General features: G+C 42.7%; 1 protein-coding gene across 5 annotated transcripts; it reads left to right on the plus strand.

The window, feature by feature from the left end:
- The first annotated feature begins 962 nt into the window (after window positions 1–962).
- LOC132072656 (histone RNA hairpin-binding protein-like) lies at window positions 963–11,611 on the plus strand. Of its 5 annotated transcripts, none has more exons than XM_059471134.1 (12): window positions 963–1,051; window positions 2,541–2,657; window positions 3,897–4,001; window positions 4,372–4,491; window positions 5,254–5,403; window positions 6,214–6,351; window positions 6,951–7,070; window positions 7,472–7,579; window positions 7,977–8,125; window positions 8,404–8,517; window positions 9,260–9,450; window positions 10,316–11,611. In XM_059471134.1, exons 1-10 carry the CDS (start codon window positions 999–1,001, stop codon window positions 8,493–8,495), a joined length of 1,152 nt encoding a protein of 383 aa, XP_059327117.1. In that variant the 5' UTR covers window positions 963–998; the 3' UTR covers window positions 8,496–8,517; window positions 9,260–9,450; window positions 10,316–11,611. The 5 variants fall into 5 exon arrangements, with proteins under 5 accessions (XP_059327117.1, XP_059327119.1, XP_059327120.1 ...); XM_059471136.1 differs by having other exon boundaries at window positions 7,977–8,090; XM_059471137.1 differs by having other exon boundaries at window positions 7,977–8,090; window positions 9,309–9,450.
- The last annotated feature ends 2,555 nt before the right edge of the window (window positions 11,612–14,166 follow it).

The raw sequence follows: 14,166 nt of genomic DNA on the forward strand, positions 1-14,166 counted from the left end.
CCAGGCCTGGAGGAGAGAAAGCTCCAGGGAGACCTTGGAGCACCTTCCACTACATAAAGGGCTGGAGAGGGACTTTGACAAGGCCATGGCAAGATAGGACAAGAGGGAATGGGTTTAAAACTGAAAGGTATTAGGTTCAGATTAGACACAGGGGAAGAAATTCTTTACTGTGAGGGAGAGGAGGCACTGGCAGAGGTGACCAGAGAAGCTGTGGCTGCCCCATCCCTGGAAGGGATCCTGTTCATGGCCAGGCTGGATGGGGCTCTGAGCATCCTGCTCCGGGGGAAGGTGTCCCTGCCCATAGCAGGGGAGTTATAGGGATATGGTCTTCAGTGTCCCTTCCAACCCAAACCATTCTGTGATTTTGTGAAACTAGCTAGCCTGCAGCTAAGTACCATTCCAGTCAGGATAACCTCAGTAAGACTAAAGTTCAGAGTGCTTTTCTTAAGAAATGTTTGTTGACTTTGAGCTATTTAGGGAATTGAGATATAAATATTTGAGCAAGTTATCTTTAGAGTCCTTTTCAAGCCAAACTGTTCTATGATTCCATTAATGGTATGAAATGTGGGACACATTCCTGTAGCGTGTACACTGTGATGGCCACTAAGCCCTCACGACGTCTAGGAGAAAAATTATTTGTCCCAAAACGAACCCTTGGCTATTGCGTGAGGTAACGCCGTGATGTGGGTTTTCCAGGCATTTGCGGGGAGAGTGGGACGGGGATGCAGCCGGAGGGAGGGAGAGGGTGTGAGGACAATGCTGTCCCTGGTGTGAGGGAAGCTGCGCCCGGGCCCTCACAGTGGCGCAGGTCGCTTTTCTCTCCTCCCGACCGAGCAGCGTTCCCTCAGCACCACCGCCGTCCTGGGCTATCCTGGCCGCGCCTGCGCTCCCCGCGGGAGGACGGGCCGCGCCTGCGCTGCCGCCGCAGCCGGGCCGTGCCGGGGGCCCCGTTGGGCCGGGCCGGGCCGGGCCGGGCCGGGCCGCCGCCCGCCCCAGCCATGTCCGGCCGGCCGCGCCGCCCGGGAGCAGGGGAGCCGGGCGGGCTGCGCAGGTGGGAGCGGCCGCGGGGGAACGGGAGCGGGAGCGGAGCGGGGCGGGCAGCGCTGGGCGGGCGGGGGTGCGGCGCTGCCCGTCCGGGGCGGCTCCGGAGCCAGTGCCGGTGTGCAGCCCGTGCTCCTCCGGCACACGGCCCCTTCTCCTGCGGCCTCGCCCCCCGTGCGAGGGCTCCTCCGTGTCGGTGGCGAGTGAGGGACCAGCAGCCCGGGGCAGGGCGTGTGGGCTCGGCGAGACGCCCCAGCCCGGCTGGGAGCGCTGGGGTTGGTGTCAGGCTGGAGTGGCCGCGCAGTGCAAAGCAAATAGGGGAATGTTTCTAAAAGACATAATTTTCGGTCATCATTTCCCCTTTTAAACAGTGTCGTACTTACGACATGTGTTGTAGTGTACCTAAGCTGGTTTAAAAATTGTTTTCTTTAAGTCGTTAAAGCGAGTAGTTGTTGAAGGTGGTTAGGGAAGGGTTGTAATCGTTTATTGCCTTGGCGAAAACGGAGCGGGTTGGAAAGGGGACCCTTTGCCTGGTCTGTGATTTTGGAGAAGCTGATTGTGCTGTTCGTGCCGTGTGGTGAGTAACTTGAGCCCTCTGGGAAGCAGGAAACTCCCAAAGCCAGCAGGGTGGAGGAGCACGGGAAAGAAAACATGGGTGGTTAACAAGGGAGTAAAACATGAGAAATCCTTTCTTCTCCCTTGCTGAGCTAAGGGCAGAGACCTGGCCCGTACAGTATGTTTGATGTTAGTCACACATACAAAAACATGGAACAGGCTGCCGTGCCAGATCCTTCTCTCGGGCAGGTGTGGGGTGGATCTGCAGCTGCCATCCTTAGCCCAGAAGCCAGCTCTGGTGTTGAGAGATGCTACGGTTGTGTTTTGTTCAGTAAGCTGTCATTTAAGGTGTCAAAGCCTCCAGAACCAAGGAGAAGAATGTAGAGAGCTCAAGCCTTAAGCAATCCCTGGCTGACCTGCCAGTGTGTTGTGAGCACTACGGGCTGCTCCCTGTCCCTGGCTTCCTTGTGAGGGCTCCAGAATTTCCTGTGCAAAAGTGTTTCCGCATAGACATTTGACCTGCTTCTCCCTAGCCATTATATTAAAATGTAGTTTCTGGACTTGTCTTTTGTGGGAGTTTACTACCGGATGGGGCAGTAATAAATGTCAAGTCATGCACTGCTGACAGAGGGTGGACATGTCCACAAGTCCATAAACACTGGTTGCAGTCCTCAATTAGGTTTTTCTTCCCCACCAATTTGTTTGTAAAAAGAGTCTATTTTCTGTTACCAAAATATGAAGTGTTTGTTTGAAAATTTTGATGTCTTAATTGCATTAGTCCAAGATATTTTCTGAGCAGTTGCACCAACACCGTTGTTAAGTATGTGTTGCCTGAGTAAGTGGATATGAATCACGTATCTGTATGCCAAATCAAATTGTCCATCTTTGATGTTTATAGGCCATGTTCAGTGACTTGATTTCAGATGAAAATTCTTCTTTTCTAGTTCTGTGCAACATCCACACTGCTGGCATCAAGAGCAGGAACATAGAAGCTGCAATGATTCAGATTCTCTGGTGTTGGAGGAATATCAATGTGCCCATTTAGACCTCTGGCTGGAGAGGTAAGGAATAAGTGTACATTTTTTCTAAATCTCTACTTTGCTGCACTCTTTTTAGGACTCCCAAGAAAAGCATGGACATGTTTAGGTGGAGTGTTCTCTTGTAATGGAGTGCCACAGAGTTAGGAGATGATACCTGCATCATGCCTAAAGCAGACCATCGAGTGTGTCTCATGGAAATACATGCCCCAGTATTAGCAAGTGTCCAAAGTGAAAGGGAGAAGGGCTCTGAGCTGAAGCAGTAGTTTAAGCCCTTTATTGCTGATGTCTTCAATATTAGTATAAAACTCCCAATGAAGGCGTTTGCCGTAATTCTTAGACTTTGCTCATGCATCTTTCTGTGTAAAAGTGGGCAACCATCTTTGTCTCTTCACAGTCCACTTGGTATATTGAGCTGTACTGCAGTTTTTAGTGAGCACCTTTTTTTTCCTGTAGTCTACTCCAGAGGACATTTTGAGATGAGATAGAACTCTATACATAGGTAATTCTATGAATATTTTGCTTGGCTTTTGGATATTCTAGACTAAAGACCCAAGGTGGAGGAAATGGTTGGGACTGGTATCTTATTGTGTGATAGCAAGGGTGCAAAGTGGTGAGTGCTCAGATATGTGCAGCAAACTGAACACATTATAAGAGGAAAAGTTTTACTAAGGGTACATGAAAATAGTTTTTTTTATGTAATTCATACATTTCTGAGTATTCCACTGTATGAAGGTGATTTTAATTTTGGATGGCATGTTTAATATTGCTTTGTTAAGGAATGAATGTTTTGAAGAGATTAGGAAAGGCCTTGTATTCAGGAGTGTGTTCTGTGTCTTTGATGTGCTCATAAAAAATACTGAGAGTATGGCAGGAGTGTGAGCCTGAAGTGAACGTGCCAGCAGTGTTTTGTGTTTCTCTTTTGCTGAGTGGATCTGCTCCTTTTCAGTGTGGAATCTTTGTCCTATGTTAAAGTGACATTGTCAGCTTGCATGGCAATTTCATCTGTTGATGTGAAACCATTTAGGGAAAGTAAGACTGTCAGCTAAATCTGCTTCTGTATTACTTACATGACTTGTTAAATGTTGAGGCCTTAAAATTGGCAGAAGAGGAGAGGCTGAAGGTGACTTAGGACTGAAATAGAGAAGGAACGTGCCTGTGGTTTTACAGTTGTGGGGCTGGTTTTGTCCATTACTGAAGTTCCTGTTGATTGAATGTGTTACAAGCAGCAAACATTCATGTTGAATTCCCATTATTTTCTAGCTCTACGACATCAGAAAATTCCAGGCCACTTTCCAGTGGCCCCAGCTGGGAAGGTAGACCTGAAGAAGGCAAAACAATGAGGACATCAAATAAAAAATTGTCAAAGTAGGTATTGAGCTATTGCTGCTTGTTGTTACATTGGTTTTAGCAAAAGCCATCTGATGATCTTTGATTTGTTCACAGGCATTGATGAATATCTGAAACCACAGACAGGGTGTTTCGTATCAAGCCTGAAGGATGCCTTAGGGAGGGAGTAGCACTGAGAGGTTTTAGCTCAAAAGCTGCTTCTGTGATTATTTGAGATTCAGATTTGATTAGCACAGCTTTCACTTGTGTGACCTAGTGAGGTAAGGGTTGTGCTCACTGTCTGTCATTAAGAATACAGGGCAGTTCTAGAATATGTGTTTATTAAACTTCCTATAATGCTATTAAGATTCTTTTCAACCTTATTTTTATTTTCAAATTCTCTTTCAAGCAACTCTGCCAACCCAGCAGAAAGGGAAACTGATGAGGTGGTCCTGAGGAGAAGACAAAAGCAGATCAATTTTGGCAAGAATACCCTGGCATATGACAGATACATTAAAGAAGTTCCAAAGTAAGTTGCCCAGCGTTGTTCATTTCCGAATGAACCCTTAGTTGTTCCTGGTGGGTGTTTGTGTGCGTAGAATAGCTCACAGCCTTAGTTCTCTTGAAATTCTTCCTGTGGTTTTTACTGCTGAGTGTGACATTATATGGTGTGTGATATCTCTGGGTAATTTGAGTCAGCTGTCCCAGCACTCTTCCCTCTCAACTTGGTGTTCACCCTCACCTTAGTGTCTGTGGGGTGGGGAGAGGAGAAGGCCTTGAAGCTGTGCAAGCCCTGTTCAGTCATGCCCAAAACTCAGTGTGTTTATCAGCACTGTTGTAGTGATTAATGCAAAACACAGCACTAGCGGGGCTGCTGGGGAGGAAGGTAACTCCATCCTTGAGAGACTGAGTACAATACTAAATAAAAGAAGCTGCACTTGACTCAGGAAAAGTAAAGCACGAGGAGCTGGAGGTTAGGATAATATTGAATCAGTATGTTATGCTTCTGTTTCATCTTTGTTCATGGGCACTGGGGCTCTGCTTCTGGCAGCTGTCAGAGTGCTGGGCTGGATGAGCCTCCAGTCTGACTCAGCACATTATGGTTTGTTGTTGGTTTTGGGATTTATTTTTGGTAACGTCTTATAATATAAACATTTCAGTGAAGTGATTAAAAAACAAACATTTTATTTATTAGACCAGTGATGCTTGTGTGAGCTGATGGACTAAGGATTCTTTTGAAGGAGAGCACTCCTTCTGCTCTGAAATGACAAATGTCACTGTGTGTTTGCAGGAGCCAGCGACTTCCAGGGGTTCACCCTACAACTCCCAACAAGTTCAAGAAGTACAGCCGCAGGTCCTGGGACCGGCAGATCAAGCTGTGGAAGATAGCACTGCATGCCTGGGATCCTCCTGCTGAGGAAACCTGGGATCTGCAGCCCGTGTATGTTCTGTGGGTGAATCAAGTCAGGGCTTAAGGAATGTGAGGTGGGCTCTGTGGTTCCTTTAGAGCATTCCTGACTGGGAGAAAAAAGATCAGACTCAACAATGGGAGTCTGCTTGAATGCTTTGTTTTCCGTTAGAATTCTGTTAGTCTTCAAGATATTGCAGTTGTTTAGTCTGAGTTAATCTGCAGTCAGGTGTTATTCAGGGAAAGGCATTTGGTGTGCTGCAGTAGCACATTCCCTTCCCCTTTGTATTTGCACTGCTGGGCACAAGGTACTGTAACTTTTCTGGAGAGCAACAGACACGATCAGAAACTTGGCAATTACTGTTCCTTGACTTTGATAACTTTCCATCATTCCTTTTCCTGAAGTCCGTGGGAACACATGTCTCCTATGCTGACAATATGTGAGAGGATTTGAGATGTTTAAGAAAATGAAAGAGAGAATTCTGTGCTCTCTGTGGGACGGTGGCAATAGTGTTCGAGAAGGAAATAGTTTTATCTTTTCACAGCTTTGAATTTCTGTATCAAGGCTGGTTCTGCTACTTAATGCCACCTCCTGCTTTCAAGATTAGGACTAGTAAATTGGGAGGAGAAGAGTGAATGGAATTCTCTTAGCTGTGTTACTGCACTGTGTAAATAGTTTTACCTGTGTTGGAATTGATCTGGGGTAGAAATTGCAGTTTTTATACTATTTGGGTGTCATGAAATTAACTGTTAGTTCTTAGTGCTGCTGAACTGTTTTCTGTTAGGAGCAGTAAGCCAGATGGATAGTTTTTAAAAGATTTTATTTCTTCCCGCTCTGTTTAGCAGTACAGAACCTTCAGGTAGTTCCCAGGAATGGTTCTGCAAAGATGAGGATGTTCGTGGCTCCTTTGTATTTGAGGAAAAGCAGGCGAGAAATGAGTGTGAAGATGAATGCAGACAGACTGCCCACTCACCTGAGAGGTATGAGAGCAAACTTCTGTGCTTCACTTAGGGAAATAATTCTTGTACAGGTCAGTGCTGTCAGGTTATGGTAGGAAATGTTCAGTGTGGAAGGGCAGTTAATACTCAGCTTTGGGGTTTGACACTTTTGCAATCCATCAGAGGTACAGAGGAATAAATATGAAGAAGATACCAACAATGCTGAATTACATGATTTAACAGGAGGAAATGCAGTGTTTTTTCAGCTTCTCAGTTTATACAGCCGGGTACTGAGGTTTCTTTAACCATTGCTGGTATGTTCTGAAAGTAGAGGAGCTTTTTCAGGAGCGGGAATCCCCATCCTTCATACAGTTGTGCCTTTCTGCAGCACAGCAGGGAGGCTGAATGTGAAATGCATTTCCCTCTTTACTGAAATATCTTGTCCTGGGGGGATGTGTGTGAAGCTCAAAATGGTTTTGCATCTAAACTGTGAGAGATGTGTTCAGTGTTCCTCTGTGTGACTGAGGAATCCTATCTCAAAAGAAAACTTCCTCAGCATCATAGGCTGTTACTTAGCAGAACAGTGATAAACATCTAAACATAGATCAAAAGTGTTACGTGTGTAAAATCTGTTTTTGTAGTTCCTGTTCTCCCAATTCTTCTCCAGTATGGAAACGCAGAAGAAGAAACAATTCTGAGTCCTCTGAGGTTTCAGAGAGCAAAAACCATTATCTGCAGATGTACCACACTGCACTGGAAAGGTATGAAATGATTCTCCATGTGGGAAGTCATTGATACCATGAACTGACATTTGGAACATGGCTGGTATTTCCCCACGCCCTTTGTTAATAGCTTTAGTTGTGTCTAAATGTGTGCAATGTAATGAGGAAGGGAGATCATGTCAGAGTAATTGTGCTGTGTGATAGCAGACATTTACAGTGCTCTGTTGCAAAGTGTCAGTAGACACAGCACAGGTTGTGTTTTGTGTGTAGATTTAGGCAACACTAAGGATTTGGGCAGTTTAGTAGTCATTTCATACTAACCTTAGTGAAAATGTTCCTGCAGGTATGGTTTCTTCTTTCTGCTTAGCTCCCTTCAGAAAAATTAAGAGGAACTGTGTTACCACAGTGCATGGATTCAGACATTGTCACTTTCTTTCCAGCCTTACTGCCTCAGGACATCAGGATGCTTTTTCCAAGTGCTCAGAGTGGGAAGCCTTTGGTGAAAAAGATGAAGTCATGGCAGTGCAACAAAGTATGGAAATAACAAGGTAAATACCCCAGTGATTTTGTTGTTACTTCTATTTGTTGCTTATGCTGTAACACTGCCCTTTCCTTTATTTTTCCATCGTTTCCTTCACTGGTCTCTACTTTTTTTTTTTTTCCTTCTTTTTTACCTTTCCTCCAGCACGTGGTATGTTTGGTTGTTATTTCTGTTCTTTGAGTTTACTTGGCATTTCCAGTCTGACTCTCCATCTTTTGATTTCTGCTGCCTCTGCCATCCCAAGTGATGCTGGAAAATGATGAGCCCCTTTCGAACTCTGTGTTGTGAACAGGAAAGTTTGCCTCTCACTTCCTCAGCCTAAGAGCTGGAAGTTTCCTCTCTGTCTCCCTAAAGATTAAGTTGTTTTTTAGTGACAGCAATGATAGTTGTTCATTTTTATGCAGTGACTTGATTCCAGCCAGTTGTTCTGTGGTATGGAGCAATCCTAAACAGAAGAAACCCAGCTTCTTTCTGCCTGACAGCAAGACTTGCAGAGATGCAAACTTCAGGCTGGAGAGGTATCAAAGGCAGCTCATCAGCTGGGGTTTCAGGGGTATTTTTGCCTATTATTTTAGTAGCTTAATTGCTTTCTTCCTGTAATTCAATCCAAGCATTTATTATAAACATATGATTTTTAATTTTTGTTTAGCTATTTTTTACTATTTGTCTTAGGGATATGTTGATCAATATTTATATGTTGTGTGGTAAAATTCTGTCTCTATGTTTTCATGTTATAGTCTTTTTTAATGTAAATGGTTTGTAGCTGTATTTAGTGTTCAGAAGTTACCATGATAATGCCACTTAGTCTTTGGTTTTTTTTTTCATTTGTAGGCTTAAACTTTGTAGCAGTTTATTGGATAGACATCAGTCAGAATACCCTGACAGAGGATGGGAAAGTGCAAATGTTGAAGATACAATACTGAGGAAAAAAATCTAAATACCAAGGTGAGTTTGTGCTGACTGCTTACTTGATCTGTTTCAGTTGCAGAATGTTTCAGTTTCATTCTGCAGAATGCAACTCTTCAGTTCAGGCAGATCAGTTTATTTCATTTTATTAGTGTTTTATCCCATCCTCTTGCACTTAATACATCACCTTTCATTAAAAGATCCAATGCTTCAGACTTGGTAAGTTGAAAATGTTACCTGTCAGCCAGAAAATGTGTTTTTATCTCTCAAATGAAAAGTGTCAATGTTTTTAAGCATTTCAATAGCACCTTTTCTCTCTCTTAATATTTTTGTGATGAAGTAACAACTTGGCATTTGCAGCAGTAGATTTTAGTAAAAAATTTCTCTTGCACTGTAGATTCCTGTGGTGCATTAGTAAGATGGGTGGTAATCTGGGTTAAACAGATTTTATTAGCAAGAAGTCTTTTGTGTAATTAGATTGTCTTTGATCTGCATTTGATGCAGGCTCTGAAACATGGACGAGGATATAAATGTCTGTTAATCAGTGATCTTTGAAAATTTTACCTTATAAAACTCATTAAGAATATGGCCAAAATTAGTTTTACATTTAGAGTTTGGATTATAGCAATGTGAGGAAAAGGCAGCTAGAGCTTTTAAACAATTATGCTGATGACATTTTTCTTTTGACTATTGATTTTTAATTTAAACTCTTTGAACATTAATAAGATTTAACATGCTTTCACTTTTTTAAAGTGCTAATTCAATATTTGGAAATATTTAGTCTCTCTTTGTATATAGAAGTATTGAAGAAGGAATTTCTCCTGTGACAGAATGACTTGAAGAATAGAGATGTAGTCTGAGATCAGCAGATCAAGTCTTGGCAAACTGCTGCTGTCATGTAAGATCTGCACTGAAAGAGGAAGAGATTTGCAGTCAGCATAAGTGCAATCAACATAAGGTGAAATTATTCAGGTAAAAGAAGCATCTCTGGGTCACAGTTAAGGGCCTGTCTGGTTTCCACATAGTTGATACTTAGCATTTTTACAGTGGTTTTTGTTGTAAATAAGGCTGTATTAAGGAGTGTATCTATGCAGTGGGTTTGTAATCACTTGTTCTAATTGAAAAAAAGGCTCTGTTATTGTAGAATGTGAATGCCTTCTCTGTAGAGCAACACATTAATGTTCTGGGATGGAAAGATCAGTATTTAGAGCAGCATTGCCTTTACCCTTGGGGTTAAGTTGTGATGAGCTCTAACTCTCAAGTGTCAGGAACTTTATCTGTGGAAGTTTAATCTTGCTTGAAAACCAGATAGTGGTGTTTACATGGTAGAATTCCACACTACCTTCCCTTTTGCTAAAAGAAAATTTCTGTCTTAAACAGGAATAAATGTGAATATATCTGGTTGATTTCTAGGGAAGAAACCTTAGTCCATAGGACACTTAAACTATGGCAGAAATTTGTTTATTAGAATTGAGATAAAAGTTTGTTTTATAAATTAATAATGACATTTAGACAAAAATGTTGCAGGGGGTTGGGAAGAATAGGCTCAGCCGCTTCCTTTTCTCTCTGTCAAATACTTCAGGAATGTAGAGAATCTAGTATAGTATTTTTTCAGTAATTTATGTTCTCAAAATGTTCGTACTAGTTCTAACACTTTATTTAGTATGGACAGTATGGGTTTCTCCTTTATACTGTGCTATAAGCTCAACCATATGCTCTCTTCCATTTACTGCCACTGTAACACTACAGCTTAAACGAGGAAAAGAAGAGAATATTTTGTTTTTAATGCCTGGATATAGCATGTTTATAAAATGCTGTTACCTGCTTTTTTGTTTAGGTTTCTCCAGACCTTTATAAGGATAGATTGTTTTCTGCAAGCTGTGCCTCAGGTGTAAAACTCCAGATTTCATGAAACCTGTGCTGCAATGACAATGGATGTTCCTTAAAGCTTTTGTGAGAACATTCCTGCTGTGCCTGCACTGGCAGGTGACACATAATATAATGTGCATTAGATTTCAAAGGCTGCTTCAGGTGAAGGATCCTGCCATTCCCTCTGGAGGTCTTGTTCCTCAGAGTGTGCTGATGCTTCACCAGAGAATTGGTCCAGTGTTAAGTCAGACTGAAATCCAACCCCTCCAACCAAGGAACCTCCTCTGCTCCCCTGGACCAGCACTGGACATCCAGCCTGAAGAACTGCTTCAAAAGAATGTAGATCATTTCAGTCTTCTCCAGCCACTAAAGACAAGCTGTTCAAAACTTTTGGATTGGGTGATCACCCATTTGGCCTATGTATTGTTCTCTGAGATGTATTAAGGTGGCATTTGCCTAAATCAGGTGAGAGAAGAGAAAGGAAAGGTGGATGGTTTATCAAAATCAGATCTGTTTCTTGAAGGGGCTGAGTGACTGTTAGAACAGCAGCACAGCATAAATACCTGGATTTTGCTTTTATGTATGTTGCAGCCTGACCCAAAGAGCCAGTCTACAGTTAAAAAGTAGGAGAGGATGCATTCAGTGCCTGTTGTTCACACAACTATTGGGGATAAATAGCAGTATTTGCAGGTGTGGAGCTGCTCTTGTCCAGGCTAAGGGTTGTGATGGTGTTGGGATAGACTCTCCTTTTTCTATTCTGCTAGCACTGTGTGCAGAAGTTTGAAGTGAGAGCTGTGGCTACAGTGGTTTGGACTAAAGCCACAAGAGTTACAAGAGTTCCACAGTCCTTGTGTAGCATGTACTGGGACACCAATGGCTGCTAGAGCTGGGGGTTGTTTCTCTGCAGGAGTTTGGGTTTGCTTTCCCTTGCTATGGGGCTGGCAGTACCCAGAGCCAAGAGCCCATTGTGCTGCTGATTTGGAAGTAAGCTGCTTCCTCAGAAACTACTCTCACTCCCAAAATGTAATTTCCAGGCATGCTCAGGCATTTCTCCCAACACAAAGGTGTATCAGTCACACACCACAGAGCATGTGTGTGTACAAGGGACACATCTGTACAGCACTTTTCTAAGAGGTAATATTTAGAACCTTGTTGTTCCAGTGTGCATGTTTCCTTGTGATTTATGATGATTGTAAATAAGGGAATGTGTTACATTTTTGGCAATTTGCTTTTATGCAGAAGAATTAAAGACTTGAACTTCAAACATTGTTGTTAGTCTGCTTTTGCAGTTGTGTTGTCAGTTTGATTATAAAAGGAATATGTGGATTCAGTAGTCCTTTCTTGTTTGTTTTAGGGTGTTTACTTGGTTTGGGTAGTGATTTTGGATTTTTAGTCCTTGCTAAAAGTGGAAAAGAGGAGTTTTCAGAGATTAAAATCAGACTCTTGAAGGCAGTTTACAATTCTGGTTTTGTCCAGCCCCTCAGTTTTAAGGCGTTTAACTTAGTGTGTGGGAGCAGCTGAAGTTCCAGCACCATTCTGCCATGGAAAGGGGTGCTGGAGAAGATGGAACTGCTAGGTGAGAGTAATGGGCTGTTAAGAAATACTTAAACTCATCTGAAGTATTTTATGAGTATTAAGAGCCCTTAAGCTTTTGCCTGTGATGGACAGGGCCTGCAGTGGGTTTAGGGACACATCCATAGGATTTTGCAATTCAGCAGTCCTTAAAAGATTTTTGTATTTCTTGGTTGAAGATATTAGACTAGACATAACATAACCAGTCTGCCTATGGCAGTTAAATTTTGGGCAGATTTATTCCTTCACCCAGATTCTGTGTGCTTGAACAAGCTGTGGTAGCACAAGGGAAGGAATGAAACAGCAGATGAAGTTTGAGGTCTGCTAAAGTCATTTCATGCAGTGCTGCCAGTGGATGTAGAATCATCCTGTGTTCTAATTAGTAACCTCATTAGTTTAAATAGAGCACTCAAAACTGGAATGCAGCCTGGCCATGCACTTGTTTACCTACCCAAGGCTCTGACACAGAGCTTGCAACTGAGGTAAGTGAAGCAGAAGTCTGGCACTCCACCCCCAGTTTTTCCTTTAATTTTACCCAACTTAATTAAATCTCCCCTGCATAAATCTGTGCTCAGTTTATAATTAAACCAAAATATACTCTGAACTTCAACAGACAGGTTTCAATTTCTCCCTAGCAGTGACAAGTATCTTCTGTTGGCATGCTTCCACTGGGAGAATCTCCTTATAGATGATACATTATCTGTGTCGGTGGAAACCATCCTTCACTGCCAGTTCTGAAATGCCACGGGTTGTGTGTACTTTACTTTGTATCTAAAACTCCTTTGAGGTCACAGCTGAGGATATCTCCTGCTATCTCCTCCCCTTAAATTCCCACCGTGGTGTGAAACTGCTTTTTTGAAGGATTTTTGTTGCTGACAAGGACAGAAAGATGCAGTGCAGCTGTAATCCCAGAGCTGTGTCCCAGCAGATAGTTCTGCTGGATAAACTGAATTTAATTTGTAGATTGTGTTGTGCTAAAAGTACAGTGTGGCTTCCAGGCTGTAGCTGTCCTCTGTCTGCCTTGCTTGGGTGTGTTCAGGTAAACTTGCTGGTCTAGCTTTTGTCAGAGCCAGGCTGAAGGGAGGGGAGTTTGTTTGTGCATGTTTTGACCCTCTGCTGTACTTCAAGCATGACCTTGGTGCAAGAACACAGTTCTGTTTTCCATTGTAGTCTGTGGGAAAGGAGGGGTGCCAGCAGAGCAGACTTTTCTGCAGGAATGTGGACGTTCAGTGAAGATGCCCCACAGATCTGTGAGTTTGTACAAAATTTACTATAGTAAGGCCAGGCAACAGGAATGGAATTTTCAAAGTAAATATCTTCATGCATAGCAAGGCTGAAGTTTATTTAAAAAAAATCAAAATCAAAACCAAACACCACCTGTTATTGTGTGCTCAGAAAGTTTCTCCAAAACCATTGCTGCACTTTGATAGTTGCTTTAGTGTTTTAAGCTGATTAGAAAACCCACCAAACAAATTTTTGTTTGCTGCTTCTGCCATCTGTTTTACCAGATGTAGTACTTGGGGACTTGGTTTAGCAACGGACTTAGTGCCTTGTTAATAATGGTTGTACTTGGTCATCTTAGAGGGCTCTTCCAACCTTTATGAAACTGTTACTGTAAGGCTTTTTCAGCCTTCATAATCCTGCCATTGTGAGGCCAGAAGAAAACCATCTCTCTGAAGTGTCCCACCAGTCTTCAGGCTGTAAATGTATTATTGTGTAAAGCTGCTTGTGTTCTGCTGGAGTCCTCCAGGTCGTTTCTAAATTACTGTTCTAAACTGTGAGTGTATGCCCAATAGCAGGACCAATGGGATCTCACTGTGCAAGTAAAAACCCCTGAAAGGTCCACGAACCAACCATCTCATGTTGTTACCCAACCTTCTTCACTATTGATAACTGAATTTGGACAATAAGGATTTAGGACAATACGAGACAGTAAAAACAAAGAGTTACAAACGGCCTGGGCAAAGTAAGCCCGAAAAAGAACCCACGTTAACAGAGGATTAACCCTTAAAAACAATAACCTGTTGTATATTCATACACCTCATACATGCTGCATAAATTTAATTCAAACAAAGGATTCTGTCTGGTCAGTGTCAGCTTCTTCCTCTTAATCCTGACGGCGTCTTCAGCTTAGCGAGGCAGGAAAAAGTTCGTTTTTGCTGATTAGTGAGCAATAAATTCTTTTTCTCTGAAAGATTCAGGTGTCCTGAGCCTGCTATCTCTGAGTCCTCTCTTTAAAAAAAGTAT

The sequence above is a fragment of the Ammospiza nelsoni genome, chromosome 4 (genome assembly GCF_027579445.1).
Source record: "Ammospiza nelsoni isolate bAmmNel1 chromosome 4, bAmmNel1.pri, whole genome shotgun sequence".
Lineage (NCBI taxonomy): Eukaryota > Metazoa > Chordata > Aves > Passeriformes > Passerellidae > Ammospiza > Ammospiza nelsoni.